Here is a 26,559-nt window from a genome sequence, read left to right as displayed (position 1 = left end):
AGGTGGGGACGGCTGCACAACACTCTAAGTGTAATCGATGCCACTAATCTGTACGCTGAAAATTGTTAAAATGGCAAATTTTATGTTCTATGTATTTCATCACAATAAAAAAAAACCCATGCTTCTATTAGTCTATGTGAGAGATGCAAAAAAAAATTAAATTTAACATCTGAGTCAATAAAAGAGGACTCCGTTACCGATGTGGTAAAGGCATTTCTTTTGGCTGGGAAGAATGTATTGTACCACAAAGGGGTTTTCCGCAAGCAAATGCTGCAGTGACCCAGTGTTTCTGCAGGGGCGCCTGGGTGGCTCAGTGGGCAAGCGTCCGACTTCGGCTCAGGTCATGATCTCGCGGTTCGTGAGTTCAAGCCCCATATCCGGCTCTGTGCTAACCGCTCAGAGCCTGGAGTCTGCTTCGGATTCTGTGTCTCCCTCTCTCTCTGCCCCTGCCCCACTCATGCTCGGTTTCTCTCTCAAAAATAAATCAACATTAAAAAAAAAAAATAAAGACACATAAAAGCCAAAAGCAATTATGCATTCTTTGGCAATGCCAGTCAATCAAACCAGAGGGGTTCCTGAGGGGAAGAAACAGTATACAAAGAAAGCGCATTTGTAAATGTCCCCATATTATCATGATGATAAATGTCCTTAGTGATGATGAAATGGGGCACACAGTTTAGAATAAAGTCCTCTTTCATCTACCCATAACACACAGACGTACAAATTTACAAGTACAGGGGCCGAAAACACCCAATTTAATACATAAGTGGGAAAGAAGTATCTAGAAACCTGGGACAACACTGGGGAAACTTCATGCCCTTGTTCATACATGTGGGCTGCTGAATTCTGATAGGTTAAGAAGCTATCCATGAGAGACCTACAACCAGAAAGTCTGCTGTAGGGGGTTTCTTTATGGCGGGGGGAGGCGTTGCCCAACAGATCTGAGGGTTGTGACTTCAAGCCCTATGTTGGGCATGGACCCTACCTTAAAATTAAAAAAATTTTTACACTTGTTGGGATGAGCACTGGGTGTTATACACAGGGGATGAATCGCTGGAACCTACTCCTGAAATCATTATAGCACTATACGCTAACTAACTTGGATGTAAATTAAATAAATAAAATTAAAAGATTTTTTAAAAAATTTTAAATCATTATTATTTTAAGTGTATTTATTTATTTTGAGAGAGAGAGAGACAGAGACAGTGTGGATGGGGGAGGGGCAGAGAGAGAGATAGAGAAGAAACCCCAAGCACCCACAAAGCTTCAAGATCATGATCTGAGCCAAAACCAAGAGTTGGTCACTGAACCAACTGCACCACCCAGGCGCACCCCCAAAAAATATTGTTTAAAATTCACTGTAAGATTTAAGATTTCTTTGCTGTTTTCTACCCTCCCACCAAAAAGCATATATATATTTTTAAAGATTTCATTTTTAAGTAATCTCTATACCCAACATGGGGCTTGAACTCACAACTCCAAATTCAAGAGGCACAAAAAAGCATATTTCTTCTTAAAAGTGAATGAATGAAAAAAGATGCGCCATACTAATACTAATTGAAAGTAATCTTTATAAAAAGAGTAGTTAGAAGATAAACTACCTGATTTGAAAAAATTATTTTAAGCCTATTAATTCTTTGAGAGAGAGAGAGAGAGAGAGAGAGAGAGAGAGAGAGAGAATCCCAAGTAGGCTCTATGCTGTCAGTACAGAGCCCGATGCAGGGTTCAAACTCATGAACCATAAGATCATGACCTGAGCTGAAATCAAGAGCTGGATGCCCACCCAACTGAGCCACCCAGGCGCCCCCTCTCCCAGGAATTTTTATTAAGCTACAAGACACTGTGGTTCTGGCATCATGACAGACACCTGGATGGATGGAACAGAAGAAAGAGTTCTGAAATAAATTACACAGAGAGGGGTAATGGATTTTCAACAATGGTACTTCAGCTAAGAACAGTCTTTCCAACAAATGAGGTTGGAAGTGGACATCCGCGTACAGGAGGAAAAACAAAACCTTTGATATATCCCTCACATTATATTAACAAATGAATCAAAGTAGATCACACACCTAAATGTAGCGCTTAGAAGAAAGTCTTTGTGATCTTGAGTCAATCAAAGGTTTCTTAGCTACGACACCAAAAATGCAATCCATCCATTGAAAAAATTGATAATTTGGACTTCATCAAAAGCAAACGTCTGCTCTTCAAAAGACATTGTTAAGAGAAAAGACAAACCAGACTTGGAAAAAAAATATTTGCAAACCAGATACCTGATAAAGGATATGCATTCAAAATTTACCAAAAACTCTCAAAATTCAGTAAGAAAACAAAACACCACAATCAAAAAGGGGCTAAAGATTTCAACAGATGCTTAACAAAAGATACACCAAGGGCACAGAAGATGAAAAGATGTTCAACATCATTAGTCATTAGGAAATGCAAATGAAAACCACAGTGAGATACTAATACATACCTACTTGAAGGGCTGAACTTTAAGAAAAAAACTGACAATATCACATGTTGGCAAAGATGTGCAGGAAGTGGAAGTCTCAAACTCCACTAGCAGAACTGTTTCATTAAAAATACATAAATAAAAATAAATACACACACACACCCCTACTGTATAATTAGTCATTCGACTCTTGGTGTATTCTCCAAAGAAACAGGAAACTGTATGTCCATACAAATACTTGTAGTGAACACAGAAGCTTTCATTGTAATAGCCCCGAACTGGAAACCACCAACAGGTGAATGGCTAAGCACACTGAGTTATACTCATATAGTGGAATCCCATTTGGTACTAAAAAGTGATACGCTACTGATACATACAATGACAAGGAATGATTCCTTAAGGAAAGAAGCCAGGCCCCCCCAAAGGGATACACTGTAGGACTCTGCACAAAATTCGAGAAAAAAACAGACTCATCTAGAACAACAGAAGGGAGATCAGTAGTTGCCTGGGGATGTAGGAGGCAGGAGGGAGGGAGGTCGGGCAGGGAGGGGTGGGAAGATTATACGTGGGCACACAAGGAAACTTTTGGGGGCAACATATACCCCTCATCTTGACCAAGGTGATGGTTTTAGGTTTTAGAAGTGTACACGTAGGTCAAAACTTACCAAATTAATCACATTTAAGTATGCTCAATTTAAAGCTCAAAATAAAGCTGTTATAAAAAATAAATAAAATTGACAGCTTGTTTGGGCAAAGTCGTTATAACTTTGGGCAAAGTCCTTTCAACCAAGCAAAGGCAAGATTCGAATCCATGAGGAGCGTCCACGATGAGGTGCCTTTGTATGTGTATGTGCCACTGCAGGGGGTGGGGAGAACCCAAGAAACAAGAAATTCTTCCTTTTACAAAATGCAAATGGCAGGTAGGGGTTCATCCATTCACACCCTTCGAGCCCAGTCCTGATGCAATCTGTTTCTTTCCTTATCGCTCAAGTAGAAAGTGATTACTCCCCTCTGTGACTCACTCCAACACTTAAGTTAATTTTCAGATATCAGCTCAGTGCATTTCTCCAACTGCCCATCACACATTTATTAAATGACGCATCTAGGCCAGATTCACAGAGGCTTGGTGCTGGAAATACAAATGTGAGCTGGGCATAGTTCTTTACCGGCAAAAGCCTCGTAGTTTACTGGCAAAAGACTTGGACAATAACACGCTGTAACATGTCCACAAACGTTTAAAAGCACAACAGGAACCTGGAGAAAGAAATTGGTGGTGTCAGACGCGTGGTCTTGTGCTGTAGTGACTGGTTTGGGACCCCATTTTCTTCTAGACCAACGCTCCCCAAGAACAACGGACCGTGACTTACTCACTTGAATCATCCACTCAATCACCCAGCACAGGACCTGACACGAGAGTTTTCACACTTGTGTATTTGTTTGAACGCATGGAAATTTCACTTCATAGGCATCCGCTCTTTGACTGGCCACCATGTTGCCAACTTGTCGGTTGAGTCCCAACCTTTATCCATTTTGTCATCCGAAGCAAGTCATTTGAGGGGAGATGAAACACTGAAATCTAGGTTCCCCCAAATCCCAAAGGAAGCGCTCATACCCATTCTGTCAGTGAAGAAAACAAGGAGGAGGTAGGGGTGGGGTGGATGGGGCTCGGTCAGCGAAGTCTGGGGCACAAGAGTCACACGGTGAATCAAGGTCCCACCGAGGGTCTAAAGCAGGCCCTGGCGGCCGTGTCGTGACCATCAGGTATTCCCCTGCCCAGCGAGCACACATCTGATCTCTAGGGGAATCCCACCAGTCTCACTGTGAAAGCAATTTCTAGGGATTATACGTGGGACTTTCTGCTTTTCCAAAAGATCACAAACCCTTTATCTGCACTCAGTTTCTGAAGGGGCAGAGAGGTGGAACAGATATGCAATTATGAAGTTTCAGTTAAGATAAAACTAGCACAAAACGGAAAAGTCTCAAACTACAACCAAAAGATTTGGCCTAAACACCAGGCAAAAACCCTTCACCGTTTCCAGACGGCGCAATTGAGCCCGAGAAGAATTTTCCACTCAATCTTCAAGACGAGGTCGATTTGCTTCTTGTACTTACGTGTCTAGAAACCACAGGTCTCAGAAGAGACATGCAGTAGAAATTTATTTGGACTTGTCTGGACCCACCAGCCTGACAGCTCCAAGGGACAACAGGTAGGGATGGGGCTCTTACCTGTAGATGGGGTCCTGCATCACCAGCATCTTGCTTTCATCCCACGTCCACTCCTTTTTCTGCAATAAAACAAGCTGTAAATGAATAAGTTAGGCTTGTCCTCCGCTACAGAACCAGGGCAGACATTGAGCTACTGATGCCTATGCAAACGCATGCACTTGCTCCTGGCCTGACTTCTTCCAAGAGGCCTGGCGCCCAGGGATCCAGAGGCCAAATGGAAAACATCGTGTCTGGTCTGAGCGGTTTCCTTCAAACACTTTAAGGAGACTGTCTCTCCGGGGCACAGGAGGCAGGTGGGAGCCAAGGCCACCCCAGGGGGCCACAAGCAGACTCTAAATCAAAATTTCATGGAGAAATCGCCAAGGGGAAAAAAAAGATGATATATCACTCCAGAGGAGTGGGAGAAGCAGGAGGAACAAAAGGGAGAAGGAGGGGCACCCGGGGGCTCAGACGGTTAAGCGTCTGACTCTTGGTTTGGGCTCAGCTCATAATCTCATGGGACGTGACTTTGAGCCCTGCGTCTGGCTCTGCACTGGCAGCGTGGAGCCTGCTTAGGATTCTCTCTCTCTCTCTCTCTCTCTCTCTCTCTCTCTCTCTTTCTCCCTCCCTCGCTCCCTCCCTCCCTCCCCTGCTCACTCACTCACTCTCTCAAAATAAATATTTTTTTAAAAAGGGAGAAGGGGGCAGAGCTGTGAATGGTGCTGTCAAAAGCAAAGGAAGTGTAATTCTCACCCTCCCTTCCTCAAAGGGGACAAAGCTGGATACAGGCCTGGAGAGTTAACTAACGCATTTGTAGTCACCCAAGAGGACAGTCGTGCTGGCTGGGAACCTAACTCACGGTGAACACAAAGGACACCCCTGAGCAGCTGGAGACGAGGACACGATGGGGGTGAGGGCTAGGGCAGAGGACTCAGGGGCAGTTCCAGAGGCCCCAGATGCTTGATGAGGGGAGGAGCACCCCCACCTCCCAGGTCCCCAGGTGCAGGGACAGGGGCTCCTGCTGCACCTTCACTGGCTTCTGCCGCAGGGGCGGTGCTGCCCAGGACAACCTGGGAGTCTCACAGTCCTCTCTCCGTCGATGGGGATCAAGCAGAGTGAAAGGCAAGCAAGTGTATGTTGGATTAATCACCGTGAAACGAGCACCGTCAGCTCTGGGGGTTTGTCAGAGAGCACAGGGCAGTGGCTCTCAAAGCGCTGGGGGTGTGAAGACAGAGGCCTCCCCCGGGGCCGGGGAGGGGGGACTATATTCAGGCCCCTTCGGCCTGAAGCATTTCTCCAGCGTGAACACTCAAACACAACCCCGTACGCACCTGGCAGGTGTATGTACGTGCGCGCGCGCGCGCGCACACACACACACACACACACACACACACACACACACACACACGCCATTTCACCCCCAAACTCTTATTCAATACCAATCCAACCCACAGAGGTGGCTTTTTGACGGGCTTACAAGCATTAGGTATCAAACGCTGTTTTACAGATAAGGAAACTCAGCTTCAAGAATTAACTGTTTTGGGGGGACACCCGGATGGCTCAACCGGTTAAATCTCTAAGCGCTGATTTGGGCTCATGTCCTGATCTCGCGGTTCGTGGGTTCAAGCCCCGCATCGGGCTTTGCGCCGACAGTGCAGAGCCCGCTTGGGATTCCCTCTCCCTCCCTCTCTCTGCTCCTCTCCAACTCTCTCCCTCAAAAATAAATAAATAAACTTTAAAAAAAGCAAAAAAAAGAATTAACTATTTTTTTTTCAAAAGTTACCTTCCTGTAACTGCTACTCATTGCCCTGCAAGATTTTAATACAGGAATGGCCCATTTGGAGCAAATCCAGAAAGAAGGAGAGTACATCTTTTTCTAAATAGGAACTCTCTAGATGCATAAAAACACAGCCAAAGCAGACTCTCTTCTTTGAACTAAATCACCCCAGGCTTTGTCAACATTCCTCAGCAGACAAGTCTTCTGGATTTCTCACTACCCTAGCTGACCTTCTTTGTACCCCTCTTAAAAAACATTTTTTTTTAATGTTTATTCTTGAGAGAGAGACACAGAGGGCGAGCCAGGGAGGGGCAGAGAGAGAGGGAGACACAGAATCCGAAGCGGGCTCCGGGCTCCAAGCTGCCAGCACAGCCCAACGTGGGCCTTGAACTCACAAAATGTGAGATCACGACCTGAGTCCAAGTGGGACGCTAAACCAACTGAGCCATCCAGGTGCCCCCTTCGTACCCACTGTATTTGCCAATGCCCCCCTCAACACCTGCTACTCTGGCCTGAATCCCTTCCTGATTTACATGTGGTCTAATCTGCAGACACACATTCCTATCTCTGTTCTGGCTGTGATACTGCTCTTAACCCAGCAAGGATCGGTTGATAGTATTTTTAGCCGCCTCCTACCCTTCCTGGCACATGTTAGGCCAGTTTCCAACGGACACACTGAGAGTTCTCAGAGGCAAAGTAACTCATAATTTGGATGCCTGTATTTACTTATTTATTCATTCATTCATTCATTCATTCATTCATTCATTTATGAGAGAATGAGAGAGAGTGCGCGTGGGCAAGCACAGGTAGGGGTGGGGCAGAGAGAGAGGGAGACACAGAATCTGAAGCAGCCTCCAGGCTCCAAGCTGTCAGCACAGAGCCCGACTCAGGGCTCAAACTCACAAGCCGTGAGATCATGACCTGAGCTGAAGGCAGAAGCTCAACCGACTGAGTCCCCTGGGCGCCCCATGGATGCCTATTTTAAACACACACTATAAACGTTCACCACAGGAATTCTTTACACAGCAAAATATAAGGTTTCAAATATGGCTTGATGTGGGGGCAAAAGCATAATAGAAATATTAAGTAATCAAATATTAAGTTAAGCCACATCTATATTTAGGACCACATGTCCTGCCGGAGGTTGATTTAATTCATGTCTGGAAAGCACCACCTCTCTGCTGCTAAGCCTGTTTATTTACATCTGATTTCGGGAGTTGCAGGTTTTAGTTCTAACATTTCCATTTGGTTCTGCTTTCTTCTACGTCTTTGCTGACACTTTCCACTTCTTCTCTGTCAAGAGCGTAACTGCTCATGGAAGTATTTTTACGACGGCTGCCTTAACGTCTCTGTCAGATCATCTAACATCTGTCCTCTCGGTATTGGCGTCTCTTGACTATCTTTTGTTCATTCAAGTTGAGATTTTCCTCATTTCTGGTGTGGCAAGTGATTTTCAATGGAAACCTGGACATTTCAGAAAACACTTTTTTTTTTTTAAGTTTATTTGGGGGAGGGCAGAGAGAGTGGTAGTTTTACTGTCTTCAGAAACTCACATGCCTCTCTTCTATCTGAAAGCATTTTTTTTTTTTTTTTAATGCTTAGAAATAAGGTCTCGGGAGTCTTGGTAGCTACATGTAGGAATTTTCAGTTTTGTTTACCCACTGGCCGTAGTCTCCAAGATGCGCCAGAAAAGGAAGACATTTCAAGTTCAGATGGGAGTGCAGAGGAGAAAGAAGAAGAGTGGAGGAAGGGAGAGGGTGCGTCCCTGAGCCTGTCAACACCTCTTCGAGGCAGGGTTTGCCACCATCAGCCCAGGAGGACCAGCAGGACGGAACGAGCTGGTCTTAAGCCTCCTTCAACCTGAGGCCCAGGCTCAGGCGGGCCTCACTGGCACCATTCAGAGTTCAAGCAGGTATGGCAGGGAGGCCCATAAGCGAGGCCCAGGGAGGCAAAGATCAGCCCCCTCACCAGCTCCATAAATATAAAGGGATGGGGGAGAGGGGTAATGTTAGCGGAGAGGGAGCACCCTAGGGGCAGCTGTCTGGCGGTCTGCCAGCCCCCCAACATGTACCTGTACACACGTAACTCCTTTCTCTTGCTTGTTGTCCCCTCTGCACCTGCCAAAGACACTCACAGCACGGTCGAGACCTTCAGGAGGCCCCTGAACTAGGGTTCGCTAACCCATGTCTCTCTATGCCTTCCCTCTGCCATCAGTCTCCCCTCCCCCTTCTCTTCTTCTTATCAATTCCTTACTCCAAGAGAATTAAAAAGTCAACAGGATAGATCAACTTAACGTGAGGGAAGGCTCTGCGTCATGTTATTGGCTAGTCAGAATTTTCTGGAGTTAAGAAGTTGTCGTTGCAAGGATGTGCCCTACCGATCTTCCATTACAGGGAGTTTAACCAAGATCCCAGGGGTGGCATTCTGAAGCCCGTCCTCTTGCTTCTTTGAGGGGCCCTGCTTCTGGGATGCTCCCGGCCCATCAGGGGTGCTCAGGGGTGCACAGGGCAGGCCCGTTTCTGGGAGACACAGGAGTCCTCCCACATGGGACTTTGCCTTCACAATCTCCTGACAGTCTTGCCAAACCTTCCTCAGAGCACACCGCCATCTACGAGACTTTCATCCACCCTTCCTTCCTTCCTTGCTCTCTCCTCCCCTTGGAATCAGACCCACTCAGAAATGGGATAGCTACCAGCCTCTCCCAGGGCCTCCCCCATTTTCTCTCACAGGAATTCAATCCTGTCTTGGCATGTGCTTTTTGGAGGACCTAGAATAACACAAAGTGAGAAAAATACAGGAAAGTCATTTTATAACTGCTTCATTTTCTATCCTCGCAAGAAATTCTCCAGTTGAGACGGGAGAGAAGTCTTCCTTTCATTTAACGATGTTTATATAATGCTTCCTTTGCGTTATCAAAATTGATCTCAACCTTAAAAGATAAACACTAAGCCTCGGAGATGGTAACTTACTTCCATCTGAGTTCACCTAGTCCAGTGGTAATTGAACCCAACTCGTATACCCTCCACGACCCATGTTCTCCTTGCTACTCCAAGTGATGGAATCAAAGAACGTCCCTCTCTGTCACCTACAAATGGTAAAGGGCTTACAGGGTATGTTCCTATAAGACCACTGAATGGGGTAAGCACGTCCTGTATCTAGTGGGTGCAAATGGCCAGTCCTCTACGGAAAGTTACAGCCATTTTGACGTTCCAAAATCTCCCGGCAAGGAATACTACCTGGGAACTAGGTCAGACGTAGGTCTGCCTTGAAGGGCCAAAACCACAAAAGAGAGTTAGGGATAATCATCATAGCTGTTCTGTCTCCCTTTGGAGCCCAGAAATGCATATGGCATCTCTGAAGCTCTTCCCCAAAAGTGGAGGAAGGATTTGTATCGAGATTTATTTCCTACCCTTACTGGAAATTATCAGTAGGCACATTGCAAAGTCTGTAAGCTTTACCATTATTCATGTTCCTGGCAGCAATGGGGATTTCTCAAAAAACAAAAACAAAAACAAAACAAAAAAAAATCAAAGAGCCCAAAGCATAACCTTGCAAAAGTCTCATTAACTCAGCTTGACAAGTTCTCCATGCTTCCAGAGGGAACAGGATTAGTCTGACAATATAGCTATCACTCATCTTCTGGCATAACCTATGGATACTGGATATAGAAAACACATTTCAAAACTGAAGTGCTTGCTAGTAAATTCTCACACAATGTGCGCAATTCCTAATGTGCATGCTTTAAAGTTAGCAGAAAATAAAGAAGGCCTGGAAACATAACAGGGTAGAAAGAAGACCAGACCAAGTTTAGTCCTGGCTCCATCAGTAACTATGTACCCTAGTTATCTCTGGGTAACCCTAGGACAGTCACTGTGCCTCTCTTGTTGATTTGCTTACTCATCAACCAGGGGATCAGATCAGATCATTTCTGAAGTTCTTTCTCCTAAATCCTGCTTCTATAATTCTAAGCGCCTCCTTTTCTCACTCAATTAGATTTGAGTTCTGTGTTTCCGTGATAGCGAATGCTTCTCTTCGGACAGGGAACCAGTTTTCCCGCAATGTGATAGGCCAGTTGACAGAGTACAGGCTAGAAGTTAAAGACCCTGGATTAATTAGTGATGCGTTTTCTATGGAGTGGCTTTTTCCAAGCAGCCTGAGAGGTAAGTGCACACATGAGAACATGATACTGGGAACAATCTACTTATCTGAGCAAGACAGACCTGGTTCAAACCTTGACTTCACCTCTGATGGGATGTGAGGTCTTGGGTAAGTTGCTACACCTTCTTCCACAAAGAACGGTACGTACCTCAGAGGACGATGGTGACCATTTCCTAAGTAATACAGTGCATCAAACAGCCCTGGCAAATGGTAGGTGCTCAGTATCAGTGTTAGCCATTACTGTTAGCTCGTCTCATTACCATCTTAGAGTGTCATTACTTTCACGAATTTGCTCCCTCTCGTCTGCTACCTTCCCAAACAGATGAAACGGGATTAGAGAGAAGACAGGGTCCCTGCCCCTAAAGGCTCACAGCCCATGGGGGAAAGATATAAATCACCATCATGCAATTGTGTAGGAGCTATAGACCTACGTATACAGATAGTGCCATTAAAAATAATTTTGCTGGAAAGGGTCTGTGTCTAGTACCCTTACAGATCCTATTCAGTTCCTTGAATATGGTAGACATACAATGAACATTTGTTAATGAGAACGATGGAGCCTTTCTAGAATGTTGCCTTAGGAGATCCCAACTAAGTCATTGGTTTAGAAGAGAAACCACATGAAACTGAGGCCCTTCAGGTCCTTTTGTAGAAAAATCCTTTGGACGAAGTTCAAGACTAATCCTTCTTATTGAGAAGTCCACTCCCTAGCAAAGAGTGCTAGAGTGTGATTCCGGGATTGTAATGAATAATCATTATTATATGCACAGCAAAACTAATTACTTGGGTTTGGCTGGGAGTTGAGGAAAATATACTGATTGGAAGATGACAAAGCCACTTAATAGTGGGGTTCACACCATAAATATAAACCAAGAGTCACAGCAATTTGAGATTCATTATCTGCCGGCATCGGTTCAAGACGGCAGCCTTTTTTAGACACTTGCGAATATAACCAAAAAGATGCATATTTTTTTTTTTATGTCTCAGGGAGAGATAATCGCAAAATATTTGGCTACCGCCTACACTAGAATCAAGCACCACAGACCAGAGTCACTGAGCAAGTCCGACTCATAATACCACCGACGTTAGTGACTTCCACGGAGGCCTTTCTGAGCTTGGGGAAGGCTCTTGTCTCTGCTTCTTCAAACGGGCAAATCGAGAGGAGGAGGAAGAGGGAGGGGAAGGTGATGGCCCAAAGTAACAAACGAGACTTCATTTGATCCAACTGCTAAGTGTTTAGCTCCTCCTGATTTGAGGATATCACCACACACAAGTCCTGTTCCCTCATCCAGCAAGCCGACAGCCATAATAACTGAAAACACACCACATGCACCAGGCCCCCAAGGAAGTGCTGAGCTTACAACAGTGGCCCCTGCCCTTGGAAAGTTCCTGGGAGAACAGAGAATCCCTGTAAACACACTTCTCTCCCCGCCGCCCCCCCGCCAGGAGGCATTGCACTGTTCCCCAGGCCCAGACAGGCGGTGGGGCGGGGAAGGGCGGCTGCCTTGGGAAGTGTTTGACCTCAGAGGATCAGGAAGCAACAACACGTAAGCCCGCTTGGCCTCTAGGGTCTACTTCATCCACAGCTCAGTAGGCTTCAAGGACCTAAGTACAGGTGACCCCCACAGACATACGGGAGCGGCCAACAGCACGGTTCCAGAGCTGGTGCAGAATATTCCAGCTGGCAAAGTGAAAGTGGTCACCTAATCGGACTCTTGAGAGTTGAAGCTCAAGAAGGCGAAACAACCTGCCCACGGCCACGCAGCGAGGGAGGGAAGAGCCAGGGCTCGGAGCCAGGTCTTCCTTCCTCAGCCAAGGGCTCCTTCTGGCACGCACACGAACCCACGGAAGGTCAGCGTGTTTGCAGGAAGCGGGGGCTATTCGACATTTGGACGGACCGCTGCAGTGCAGACACGGACTCATCAGTGGAGCACGTCAGGCTGTCCCGACGCGGGTGCCCACGGCTGAACATCGGCCGTGACTTTTTCTGCACATTCGGCTACCCGCCAAGAGCTCTCATTCTTAACCCGATGAGGACGGCCATCACCCAAACCTGCAGACCGTCCCATGTCCGGGGAGGCAGGTGTGGCAGGTGTCTACCCAGTCCCTCTCCATTCTAGACACAGACAGGCACACAGACATCGGGGTGGTATCCGCACACTCGGATCGTAGAGGACGGTCCCGGGGGAACAAGCCGCCGCAAAGGCTGATGGCTGTTAGCGTGCACACAGTCTGTCCGAGGCAGCACACGCAGTCACCGTGCTTACAGGCAGCATCTGACTCACAACCACCGCCTGGAACAGACACCAGGCAGGGGCAGAGGAAACAGGTCGGGAGGCTTCCCTTCCTTCCCAAGCCTGGCATCAGAAGAATTGGATCGAGGGAAGGCCTGTTAGATCACCTCTTCCCTAGGCCAGCTGCAGGGGGGACCTGCACTAGCAATTACCAGGGATGGAGTTCCAAGATGAGTCGCAAGGCCCCACGGGCTCCCCAGGGGAGACGCTTCCCCCGCTCAGCTTGCATCACCCAGTGGAAGGGGGACGGCGTCTCTGCCAGGTGACGTTCCGCACACAGGTGTCCTTACGCGTGGCGTGATCTCGGGCCAAATATCTAAGGCTGTTTGACATCATTCTTTTCCCAGGTAGAGTGGGGGTGATGCTGCATGTGGTACAGGACACGGGAGGGGCACAGCGAGATGGCAGTAAGACCGTCCCCGAAGGGCAAAACCGCAAAGTGCCATCATAATGGATCAAATCAGAGGTATACGAAGTTACCCGAAAGGGACAGAAGAGGCCCCAGGACAGCAGACCTTGAAACAGAACCTAACGGAAAGTAAAGATGATGTCAGCCAGAAGTGTGCATGCATGGCAGGGGGCCGGGGGGGGGGGGTGGTGGTGCCAGGAAGGTACCAAAGTCAGTGATGAGCCTGTGGAACAGACCCTTGGACAGCATGCGCCCGACAAGGCCCCTCCCAACATCCCGGGGACCTGGGTACCACGGAGCCAGGGACCAGGAAACGTTCCTGCCACACAGTTAGCGGACTCCCTCCGCGTCATGCTTGCCGGACCACCTCTGGCAATCTGCCTTCTCACATCACTTGCCCCCGATGGAGAAAAACCGAGATTTGCAGGCTCGTCGGGCTAACGTGAGTGTAGCTGGTCCGGGAAACCGCTCGATGTCTCAGAGCGAATAAAGGAAGGGGTGGGCTGGTCTACCCGTCAGCCTCTTTTGACCTCTGTCAAGTACAAGTCAGCATCCGGTCAGGCTCCTAACCTCGAAAAGTGAGGAGAGTCTCGGACTTGGAAAGGCCGACCGCCTGGCGCCCGGCCGGATGGCGGTTCAGGGAGGACACGGCGCGAGTGGCTGGCTTCCCCAGGCGACCGGGTGCCGTGGATGGTGATCACGTGTCCACGAGACCTTCCCAGCAGGCCTGACGAAGGGATGGATGGAACGGGCGGGAAGGCATCTTGTGATGTGGAAAGTGCCCTCACGTCACAACCGTCGCCTCGTCAGGTAGGACCTGAGGGCGCTGAGCCACAGGTTCCTGCCCACCCCCCACCCCCCCCCCACACACACGAAAGGCCGAGCAAAGCTCTAGGACACTCGTGACAAAAGCCAAGCTGGGACTCAGCCCGGCTGCCTGAATCATGAGCTCAGGTGGCACCGACCCACGTTTTTTCCTGAGGGTATCTCTCGCTTTTAAATCCACATGGTTGTCATCTGTGATTTATTTAACTGGGGCCCAGGGACACCACCACCTGATGGGCCTCAGCTTGCTTCAGCCACTCTCCTGCTCAGGGACTCCTAAGAGGACGATATTCTCAAGGCCGTCCCATGGTTAACCACCGTGCCACATGTATGTGTGGTGGGGGAAGGGCGGAAAAGAGACCCTTGGAATAAGAACAAGACGAGGACTGTGGCCCCACTGTGGGGGTTTATAAGGTCAAAAACATCGAAGACGCCATTACAAACTCCCTACCACTTGTGAATTTTTAAGGTGTTCTTTACAAACAGTATCATGTGCTATTTTTCCCTATATACTTCCAACCTCATAGCCATAACACTTTCTTGAACCACCCTTAAAGATATTTAGGGAGCATAAGAGAGCAAGTTTTAGTACATGGGAGACCTTTGTAAACTCCAGCTGTCCAGAGAAAAAATGGGCTACCGAAGGAAGCAGTCAAGTCCCCACCACTGTGTGGCATCTGGTCACACGCTGGGTAATGTCTTTGGTCGAGGACACAGAGCAGATTTAAATCCTTGGATTGCCAACACCCTTCCACACCCCTCTCAACCACTCGATTCTCCGAGCTTATGTCACCTACAACCAGGCCCTTGTCTTTACTTCCATATCCCCCAGACTCAAGGCCTGCCTTGATTCCCATTCAAATTAACAGCATCTTAGGTTTGGAACGAAAGGCAGCTTGAGAGCTCAGGTCATGATCTCACAGCTCGTGAGTTCAAGGCCCGCGTCGGGCTGTGTGCTGACAGCTCAGAGCCCAGAGCCTGCATCCGATTCTGTGTCTCCCTCTCTCTCTCTGCCCCTAACCCACTTGCATTCTGTCTCTGTCTCTCTCAAAAATAAACAAACATTAAAAAAATATATATGTATAAAACAAAGCTATCATAAATTAAAAAAGTATCAGCAGAGCTCAGAAACAAAGAAACAAGAAGATTCCTCATCTATCCTCAATCAACCAAGCCCCTTTCCGTTTCTTTCTGGAAACATACACTCTACCCTCTGCCAATATGGACACCTATCTCTTCCCAGGGGTTAGTAACATCATTCTCCCACGGCACGTACAACTAACACAAAAAAAGCCACGTGTTGAGGCAACATACACCCACTTGCTTGTCTCAGCCCAGCTCAGAGGAATGCCCCCTCCGAACGGCTCAGTCCCTCCTCCCTTTCCTCCCACCTTGGAGACCCTTGGCCCAGCCTCCCGCACACTGAACAGCCGCGGCGGACGGGTCTCGAAGGACTGTTCAAATAGATGGGCTGTAACAGCAGCAACAGAACACACAATGGGGCTGGACGTCACCTCAGGTGGGACTGAGGGTCATTCCTGGGACAGAAGGCGACAGCTGCTAATGGAGCTTCCTCATCCGCTCCTGCCAAACCCTCTTACCCGTCATCACTTGAATTTAAAGTATCTCCTGAGATCAAGACTGCAAGGTACAGTAACAAAAGACAAGGGTGACAGGAGGTGGGCCCTGTCACCCAAGGGACACAGGACTGAAGGAGCCAATCGGCTGCCCGGGCCATGGGCCTCAGCCTCACTTCTCTCGACACCATGGCTGGTCCAGGCAGACCGCTCCCCAGATGAGGAAGGATTCTGTCCAGAGAGCGGCCTAGAAGGAAAAGGCGCCCCACGCCTACATTCCCTGCTCCCCTCTTTCCTGCTTTCTGGTTCAGAGTCACTTACCTTTTTCTTCTTCTTCAGAATCACTTTCACGCCATCCACTGAAACCATAATGCTCACCTTCTTCTTCTTGATGTTTTTGGCTTTAAACTCGTACTGTAAGAGAGGAGACAAAGAAGCACGATCCGGTTAGGTCAGGGTATCTGACTCCGGCTAGCCCGTGACCCAGAAAAGAGGGCCACGGATGGGCACAGGGAGACCCGGAGCTTCTTGGGGGTGTAAAAGCAGGTGGGGGAGGGGGGTCTCGGTGTCGGGGCCCAGCCATCAGCAACAACTGAGGGATGGAGGTAATCCATCCTGACGAGATGAAGACAGAGCCCGCTTTCAAAATCTCATCAGAAACCAGAACCTTCCCTCAAAGCCTCATTCTGATGTTTCATGACGTTCACTGCCAGGTTTTTCCTGCATCCACCCAAACTCTGGAAACTTGATTCCATCTCCGGTGAAGATGAAGAAGAATTGGCACCTGCCTTCAAATCGGGATTTTTTACATACTAAAGATGTGGAATTCCAAGTTGTTCTAAGTTCAAGTCCCAAATTCCTTTATCTGTAGGTCAGTTTCCAAGTCTACCTATAGCCTTCTCAGCCTGAAGTAGTCTAGAGCATTCCCCTATGGCTGCTTCAACCGCAGCCCTACACCACTGAGGGACGCTGGCCTTACCCTCAACCCCAGACATTTTTCTGTTACATTTGCCCATTTTTCGCCATTTCTTCTGCTTCTGCAGGCATTTGTAATGGCTGGTACAATTCTGTTTTCCTCACTGAACTTCATTCTGAGCACCTATCCGATTTATTAATACCATTTTCGTTTGCTCCCTATTTTGGTAGCATCAACTGGCAAATTCACCTGCCAAGCGAATGATCATCTGGGCTACACGTTAATAATAACACGAGACCCAAGGCCAAGACCTGTATTCCAACCCACAGCCCCTGGCCTCTGGGACGTCTTATACTCAACACCCTCCGCTATCATGCCACCAGCCAAGCTCGGCGAGGCATTCGGCTACCCGCCTGCACATCTAGAGCCTAATTAATTCTAATTAGCGTGGCGATAGAAATTAACCTCACCCATCCCAACATGATGAAAACATAACCTACTTTGAAAATCTCATCAGAAACCCGGAACCTGGGCCGTCTGGGTGGCTCGATCTGTTAAGCACCCAACTCAGGTCATTATCTCACAGTTCGTGAGTTTGAGCCCCGCATCGAGCTCTGCATTGACAATGTGGAGCATTCTTGGTGTTCTCTCTCTGTCTCTCTCTCAAAATGAATCAAAAAATTTAAAAAAAAAACAAAAAACAACAGAAAAAGAAATCCAGAACCTTCCACTCCATTAGCGATGCCTTTAAATACTCTGATTTTAGGGGTGCCTGGATGGCTCAGTCAAACATCTGACTTCGGCTCAGGTCATGATTTCGTGGTCCGTGGGTTCGAGCCCTGCGTCAGGCTCTGTGCCGACAGCTTGTAATCTGTCTCCCTCTCTCTCTTAAACATAAATAAACATTAAAATTTTTTTTTTTACATACTCTGATTTTAAGGACTCCGCTTAGAGCTTCCAACCCTGTGTGCATCCCGTCCCTTCCACTGACATCTGAGCTGACCTCACTCTGTTGCACAGTTAGTGCTGATGCCCTCTGGCTGTCTGCTTCTTATAGACAGGGACATGACCTAACCGAAGCACGATATTTTTCTTTACGTTGTCACAGCAAAGGTTCTGGCTTATGGCTGATTTGAGTTTCCAGGTGACAGCAACATACATCACCCCCCACTCCGGAGGTCACTCTTCCTACCCCGTCGACAGCTGTCCTTTTTACCAAGGGGGCTCGAAAGAAAAAGCAAACCAGATCAGGGGACGCACAGGAGACAGCAAACATCAGGCTCAGACTCTGCTTCCGAGCAAGCATGTCCGATGGCAGGGAGAAGCGTGTTAGACCAGCGTGTGGCCCAGGACAGGACAGGACCTCAGCCGCACGACCCGCCTGCTCCGGGGCAGGGGCTGCAAGCTGGCGAAGGCTGGAGCGCGTCTGGCGTGCGCCTCGGGGCCTGGCTGTGACGCGCAGCGGGTCCCCGACTGCGTTCTGCTCAGGGGCCATGCTCAGCAGGGGGCAGGAACCACCGGGGTGGGAGAGCCAGCATGGGTGTGGGCAGGTCAGCCGGTTTTGGCCCTGTGCCTCCCGGGTGAAGTGAACCGGCTTCGTTTCCCGACCACACCTGCATTTACCTCCACTCCCCTGGGCTTCCAGTAAACACAGCCTTCCACTGTGCCTCCCATGGGACCAGGTCGTTAGGTCAGGGCTGTTCCTGCCAGTCAAAGGTGTGCAGAGGGGTGTGTTTCAAAGAACTCAGGCAGGGGGCAAGAGCCAAAGAGTCCCAGAAAACACCAGATGTGGACGAACCCTGCCCCATATCGGTCAATCCCTGCCGGCTTCACCGTCTTTGGTTTCTTCCAAGAGATTACTCACAAGCTCCACATACTTTCTAATTCTGCTTTTCGGCCATAATATCAAACCAGGAAATATTAAGTGTCCACGTCTGCCAGGCACCACGTCACTCTCCCAGCCCTAGTTTTATTAAAAAATTTTTGTTTACTATTTTTGAGAGAGAGAGAGAGAGAAACAGAGAGCAAGCAGGGGAGGGGCAGAGAGAGAGAGAGGGAGACAGAGAATCTGAAACAGGATCCAGGCTCCGAGCTGTCAGCACAGAGCCCGACGCGGGGCCCGAACCCACGAACCACAAGATCATGACCCGAGTCAAAGTTGGACACCCAACCAACTGGGCCACCCAGGCACTGTAACGTTTATTTAAATTTGTTTTCAATGTTTGTTTATTTTTGAGAGAGCATGAGCAGGGGAGGGGCAGAGAGAGAGGGAGACACAGAATCGAAAGCAGGCTCCAGGCTCCAAGCTGTCAGCACCAAAGCCCGACATGGGGCTCGAACTCACAAACCGCGAGATCATGACCTGAGCTGAAGTCGGTTGCTTAACTGACTGAGCCACCCAGGTGCCCCTCCCAGTCCTCGTTTTAGAAAGCACGCTGCCTGCTGAACCACCTTAGCAGTCCTCTATTTCCAGAAGAATCTGGTAGCTGATCATGTCTTTCTTGTTGGGTCGGCCTCCCTATGGACTCCACGGTCTCTGGGAGGTTTTTAAAAATCAAGAATCCCCCCTGCCCATTGCACACCCAAGGCTGGCCAGAGGCACCTGGCCGGCACCTTGCCTGTGCATCTGAAACATTATTTCTATAGTTCGTGATTTTGATGAGCCAGGCCTTTTAACACCCTGATCTTCAGAGTTGAAGATGCAAGTAAAGGTTCTCTTCAGAACAGGACAACAGCCTCGAATCCCATCGCTGTGCAGGACCTCCCAGGCGGCTCTTACAGGGTCTGCGGGCTCAGGGGCTACATGGAAAAGCATGACCAAATGGCTGCAGCGGAATCTCAGTGACACAGGGGTGCCTGGGCGGTTCCATCCGCGAAGCGTCCGACTTTGGCTCAGGTCATGATCTCGCGGTCCGTGGGTTCGAGCTCCACATCCGGTTCTGTGCTGACAGCTTGGAGCCTGGACCCTGCTTCAGATTCGGTGTCTCCCTCTCTCTCTGCCCCTCTTGCTTGCGCTCTCTCTCTCTCAAAAATAAACAAACATTAAATTAAAAAAAAAAAAAGGAATTTCAGTGACAGTGGCAATGCAGGTGTCCCTCCGTACAACAGCTGGTGGAACGGTCTGGAGCGCTTCCAAACAAAGAGGGGCAAGACAGGCATGAAATAGCCCTGGTTACAGCTGCCCATGCTGCCCGAGGCCCGTCTCTAAGGGCTCTCAGGTTGGACACATTCCCCATCGACTCCACCTGCCCGGTGGTCCAATGTTCCGAATCCTTTCCAACCGAAGAGGAAGGACTCAGACTGCAGTCCCGTCAGAAACTGCAGAAATCAAAGGAAACAGAGTATCTGAAAAGGCTTAAACATTTATTATCATGAAACCGTTTGTTTATACGGCAACTGCACTTCGTTTGGACAACCATGTTTTATCGTGCTCACTGGAGGAGAGAAAACGGAGCTGGAGGCGGGAGAGATCATGGGAGTGACCAAGGAAACAGAGAGAAGGGGCTCACAGGGGACAAACACTCCTTCTCCCCCGGCTGTGCTCCTCCGAGGGGCAGACAGGCTCAGGAGGAAGCATCTGTGTTCCGCAGGATAGGAGTCCAGTCCACTCAGGCTTCGCCAGGGGCTGAGGAACAAACAGGACTGTCAGGGCCACCGTCTGTGACTCTGGCCAGCCTCCCTCAAAGCCCATGCCAGCTCTGGCTCTCCCCACATGTGGCCAGGCTGCCCTGATAGATTTGCTTTGCCAGCCAGGACTCCCCCAGCAAGGACAGATTAAGCTCTCTAGGACCTGACCTTTCAGGAAACGAAACAATACAAGTCCTGAAACACTAACCGCTGACTAAAAAAGGCCATGGTGATGTGCCAGGGGTTCATAAACAGAGCCTTGGGACCCCGTGTGGGAACAGTGGCCCCAGAGCTCAGTGTGCTGTGCCAACCGGCGAGGCCCATGAAGGGGAAGCTGGGAAGAGGGAGGGGTTCAGGTCCGGCAGGAACCAGGAGGAAGCCCTCAGCAAGTGAAGGAGTCACAGTGGCTGGAAGGCTGAGGGCGGCTGACAGAACAGAGCATGTCCTGAGTCCCCGATGCTTCCCTGTCCCCCCCAGCTCCTAGAACTGCTTCCTGACCCCGTGTGTCTCAGTCCCCGCCACTGGGGGTCCACAAAGGGGAAGGAGGAGGTCTGTGGCAACTGAGCGTGCTCAGTGAAGGGACGAGCCCTGCCCTGGGCTTGAGGACGTATTGCAGAAACAGAAGTAACAGAAGGACTTTCTCAGGAGTCAGGGGAAGGGTTGGGGCCACACCCCTCCCCCAGCAACACACACAATAGTCTACGCCCACGACAACGTCTAGCTCCCTGAAGAGCCCCAGGATTTTCCACAGGGTCCTTGGTTCCTTGTCTACCCACAGTTTGCCTAGCGATGTGCTCTCTCACCAGCGACATCAGAAGCTGGCCCCACACGTCACCAGAAAATCCATTTTGTCCCTCTCTCTATCCTCACTGACCCCACCATGCCTACAGTCGCAAGTCAAGGTGCCCAGGGGCAACTCCACCAGGAAGAGAGATTCCTTTTGCAAAAGCGGATGGTGATGCTCTTGTCAGGCAAGTCCTTGGCTTACACTGGGCTGTGGTCACTGCCTTTCTAGAATGAGTCTGCTCTGCTTCCTGCGAACGATCGCGGGGAATTGAAGAGTGAGCTCTGGTAGCGCCATCGGATCGGGCATTGTAAGCATATTCCGCCGGTCTTGGTTTCATGAGTGAGAACCCATCTCTACAAGACTGTAAGCACCTCAACCAAAGGGGGGGTTTGTAGGAAGCCCCTTTGCGCTTACCCACCAATTACTACTGAGGTGGTAAGATACAGAATTGGAGGACACCCATACCCATAGGCAGCATGACTGACGACAGCCAAGAGGTGGAAGTTAACCCAAGTGTCCATCGACGGACGAACAGATAAAACACGCTACAACATGAAGCTTGAAGACGTTACGCTCAATGACGTAAGCTGGCACAAAGGAACAAGTATCGTACGGTCCCGCTTGTACACGAGGTACCTAAGGGCGGTCAAATGTTTGTCGGGGGGCGGGGGGTCGGGGAGGAGGAGGAGGAAGAGGAGGAGGAGTTTAACGGGGACAGAGTTCCCATTCTGGAAGCTGAAGAAAATCCGGAGGTGCCAGTGATGGTTACACAACAATGTGAGTGTTGTCTGTGAACGTCCTCGAGCTGCTTTAAGAACAGTGGAAATGGAAGAGGTTCTATTTTACCACAATAAAAAGATAAAGATCTGTAAACACTGTACAAAAATACATTTCTCCTCATGGCAAGTCCACTTTACTTCTGCTTGCACGTTATTTCTGGCCCTCTCCCACAGGCAGGTTAAACATGCCCTAATCTCCCACAGTTCCGTGCAGTTGTGTTTGCTACTGCCTGTGCCTGGGATGCCCTCCCCCCACCATCTGCTTGGGGAGCTCCTGCTTATCCTTGAATTATCTTCTCCACAGCGAAGGCTCGTAGGCCCACGTCCCGTGTGCTCCCACCGAGCAGGGCCATCGGTGCGGTCATTACAGCCTCTATAATCACCGGCCACCGACTGGCTGTGCGCTTCCCCGCTAGGCCATGCCCTCCCCGGGAGCAAGAAATAGGATATATTTGTGTCCCGGGAAACAGCATCGGGACACAAGAGGGTGATCGATGAGTGTCAAATACATTAACGAACTCAGTGGACAGTATTTATTCACAGACCCTGGGAAAACAGGACACTGGCCGCAAGGGTAAAATAAATATTCCAGAAGTTAATTAATCAACAACGGAAGTGATTAAAACCACAGATTCCATTCTAGGGGCAGAAGGACTTCAAGATCTGACTTCTGTAATTCTTCCGTACCCCACAGCACACGAGGCATCTTAATTTTTTGTTTGATCCATACTTGGTTTAATAAAATAATTTAGCTTCCATTACTGGTCAGGGCTGTTCCCAGTCATCTGATGGCACAGAGGTCACACATGGGGGAAGGATCCCGCAGATGAAGCTGTCTTCTGGGCTCCCCTGCTGCTTCCCTAAGTAAGAGCTCCTGTGCCTGTGGGGCCAGAATCCGGGGGACGGGATGCCCAAGAGCCATGACCGCCCCCGACACTGCTGTGTAACTCGGTGATTTGTAGTGCTCGTTCATATGAAATCACAGAAACGTGAGCAAGACAAAGACCAAAGTCTGTACCGAATCCAAATTCTGGAATATCTGTGCGGTTTCTGGCAAACACTAGGTGGAGACATTTAGTTCCTAATTATCAACCTCAAGCCCAGCGTAACAGACCTATCACTGAAAGTTGGGGTGTAAATAAAATCTCTATAACTTGCAAAATACCAAAAAGAAACCAGAGGAGCTACTATTTAAGAAAGGAATATTCATTGCCATTTTATCATAAATGTAGAATTTAAGTATTTACCCATCAGGCGATCAAAAACTCAAGTTTTAAATCCCATCTGGCACACCTGGTTTTTTTGGTTTTTTGTTTTGTTTTTGTTTTTTAAAGGCAAAATTCCAGACCCAGCCCTCAGAGATGTTCAGACTGGTTGGGCCAGAAGTTGGCATTACTTGGATCTAGGCGGTAATACAAATTGCGTTGCTCAGAAACACCACTCTGGGTCCCCAAACCGTATTACAATTAACTCCTTCATATTTTCATTTGCATCTAGAATTGCCTTAGATGAAATCAATGTGTCTTCATCATCTGTGTACTGTTTTTTTAAAGTGTGGATACTACTTTTTTTTTTTTAATGTTTGTTTATTTTTGAGAGAGATCAAGTGTGAGCAGGGGAGGGTCAGAGAGAGGGGGTGGGCAGAGGATTCAAAGCAGGCTCCATGCTGCCAGCAGAGAGCCTGACGTGGGACTTGAACTCACAAACCATGAGATCATGACCTGAGCCAAAGTCGGACGCTTAACCGACTGAGCCACTCTGGCACCCTTAAAGTGTGGATACTGTCATTCGCAATTAAAATACAGGTTCTTATAACAGCACCACGGCTGCTTACAGTCACCCGTTTTCTAAATCAAAGGCACCTAAAATTACCACCATTATGTTGGGAGAGAATACTGATGTGTGGTAGATATCAGATGTTCATACACTGTGTTTTATGCATTTTGTAGCTCTGAAATACGTCATTAACAAAATTTTAGGTGAATACTTGTGTTCGAAATGGTTGGGACCACAACTGTTGACCAAACCATCTCATGAAAAAGCTACCGCCCAAAGATGGAGGAAAAAAAAAAAGGAAAGAAAAAAGAAAAAGTTGTTTAGGTTCACGAGCAGAAAACCCGAGTCCGGAAGCCACATCTCTGACTCCTGCCCTGTGCTCCTGATGTTGCCAACATCTGTTCTTTTCGCTGGCCTGGCATCCTGGCTCTAGGAAATGAAGTTATTCGTTTATTCCCCCATTTATTCAATATTCCCTGTAACAAGTTCTTTGATCTGCAGGTAACCCATCTTGTAACAGACAGAAAAAGAAATTAACTTCACAGGGGCGCCTGGGTGGCTCAGTGGGTTAAGCGTCTGACTCTTGGTTTCAGCTCAGGTCATGATCTCCCAGTTCCATGAGTTCAAGCCCCACGTTGGGCTCTGTGCTGATGGTGCAGAGCCTGCTTGGGATTCTCACTCTGCCTCTCTCTCTCAAAATAAACTTAAAAAAAAAAAAGAAAAGAAAGGAAATTGACTTCACAGAATCTGGAATATTCTCAGGCTGCTCAATGGAAAGCCTGCAATGCCCCGCTCCCCCAATTCTTTCCCACACCATTCACATCGGCTGCTCTCATTTCCTTTGTTGCTTCCTCTACCCTGTTCCACACCCAGGGACACAGTGACCTGGGAAGGTCACAGAATGCCAATGAGGTCACAAAAACATGGCAGAGGGGCCCTCTGAACGTAGGGAGGGCTTTGGGGCAGGAAATATCCAAGTTCTTGCTGTTTGCAACATTGAGGAAGGGGAGGGAGGTTCATCCAAACACAGATGTTCTGGGGGAGGGAGCCATTTTCAGTGTCAAGAGACTGTCAAGATAGCAGCGGGCAAATCAAATGGGCCCTTGGACGGCAGACAGAGGCGGCCTCGAGTGTAGGCAATTGCGGGCCGTGTACACAGGGGAGCCTCTGAATGGCGGCTGGTCCCCGCAGAGAGGAGACAGACAGGCCCTGGAATACAGCCATCACTTTTTCCTACTGGGAGCACGCTGACAGGTCACGGGGAGCTGAACAACAACCCAAATGATTAAGGGGCCCGAAGGGGTGATTTATGGAGCAAGATAAATACCACGACTAATAATAATCTATGGCATTCGGGTTGCTTTTCCCTCTGCTAGCTCTCCCAGCACGTTGCAAATATGTATCAGAACCTTTGTAAGTAAACACGGAGGCAGAGGTGGGTGAAGAGGCACAAATAAATATAGAGCAAGCCCTACTATGGCCGATAATGACCAATTCTGTCTTGCCCGTGAATATCTAACCCGGAGGCTCCTCTAAATGTTTGTGTCCCGTGTAAGCAGGAAGACAGGAACGTTAACACAGCCTTTCAGAGGAAGGAAAAAAAAACGCTCCAACAGTATAATCCGTACCTACCTACACACACACACACACACACACACACACACACACACACAGAAGGAATAAAAGTCTGCTGGTATTTAGTAGAGCCATGAATCGAGGATTTAGGGTTTTCTTCCTCAGACCACAACTGGTCATGAGACAATAATGAATCCTTCCAGGTTTCTAAGATACCTTTAAAAGAAGGCAATTGATGATGTGTCGGACCTCCGTGGGGCCCCCGCCTTCCATCATGCACATCCCACACCCACCTTGTAAAATTAAATGAAACCGTTCACATCGAGGGTTATCAGGTCTCCTGCAGAAGCCACACGTGCACTCTGAGCTGTGGGCAAAACCACGTAACTGGGGCACCACCTGCCTGGACTTTGGGCAAAATACTTACACGCTCTGGGAAGCACCCTTCCCTTCTGTGAAATGAGAGTATTGGGTTAGATGATGTCTACGAACCTGCCCAGTTCTCAGCGCGAACGCTATGCAGTCAAGCCTTCAGAGCCCGTGTAGCAGGCGTTCATGGATGGGCCCAGGCCCAGCCCAGAAGCAAGGAAAGAGAATGGAAAGGAGAAAGCATGTGACAGACAGGGAGGGTTCTCAACTGGAGAGCAAATTATTAGAATTTGGCACAGAAAGTCGGGGAGGGGGGGGTGTTACACTCTTTAGGGTTTTGAACAGTGAAAAGCAGAGGGGCAGAGGCTGGACATGACCTTAGCACCAGCACTGAGGATTCCAAAAGGACACAGAGTAGAAATGAGAACCCCGAGGAAGGCCAGGAGCATGTATCTAGCCCTGGGTTGTAAGAATGAAGAAAATACGCAGATGAAATCCCTGCACACACTGAGAAGCAAGATGAATATGTGGTCAATCCCCTGCCTGGACAAAAGAGCAATGCTTTCAACGATGACAGCACAGGTGAGCACAAAAGATGTTTTAGGTGTTCAAGGAGGTACCTTGTACTGGAGAACCAGGGCACAGGAACCAGCAGGGAATTTGCAGGTCGTGGAGCCATTCATGTGGCGCTCCCCTTCTTGGCTCTACAAAGCCTTTATTCCGGAACTCTCCTTCCTAAGCTTAGACCTATCAGCACAATGTGGCGACAAGGAGATGTGAGAGACCCGTGTTTGCGCTCGTCCACCAGGGTCGTAAGTTTCCAGGTATAAGGGGGGAAACAATGGAAAAGCCACAGGAAGCAGAACACATGATTGCAATGAATGTTCACAATATAATGAAAGATATGAACGAAAGGGTCATTCCTGGGAAAACTGAAGACACTACTTGAGAAGGAGGAGTTGGGGAGGGTTCTTGGAGTAATCACCTTGTCTCTGTCGAGTGATCATCCAGCTAAAAGGCTATCCGGCCGTTG

General features: G+C 48.7%; 1 protein-coding gene across 7 annotated transcripts in view; it reads right to left on the bottom strand.

The window, feature by feature from the left end:
* Positions 1–26,559, bottom strand: part of LOC106986764 (carboxyl-terminal PDZ ligand of neuronal nitric oxide synthase protein) — a 281,399-nt gene that overhangs the window by 67,176 nt on the left and 187,664 nt on the right. For 3 of the 7 annotated variants that reach the window (XM_053209649.1, XM_027075068.2, XM_027075070.2), the window contains 2 exons: positions 16,019–16,111; positions 4,679–4,752 (listed from right to left, as the gene is read on the bottom strand). In XM_053209649.1, the coding sequence (XP_053065624.1) occupies positions 4,679–4,752; positions 16,019–16,111 (167 nt within the window). Of the gene's footprint in view, positions 1–4,678; positions 4,753–9,982; positions 10,084–16,018; positions 16,112–26,559 lie in introns of those variants that run through there. The other 4 variants (XM_053209651.1, XM_053209647.1, XM_053209646.1 and 1 more) reach the window with 2 other exon arrangements.

This window comes from Acinonyx jubatus, chromosome E4, assembly GCF_027475565.1.
Source record: "Acinonyx jubatus isolate Ajub_Pintada_27869175 chromosome E4, VMU_Ajub_asm_v1.0, whole genome shotgun sequence".
NCBI lineage: Eukaryota > Metazoa > Chordata > Mammalia > Carnivora > Felidae > Acinonyx > Acinonyx jubatus.
The sequence above is the reverse complement of the archived record's forward strand: the minus strand, read 5'-3'. Positions and strand labels throughout refer to the sequence as shown.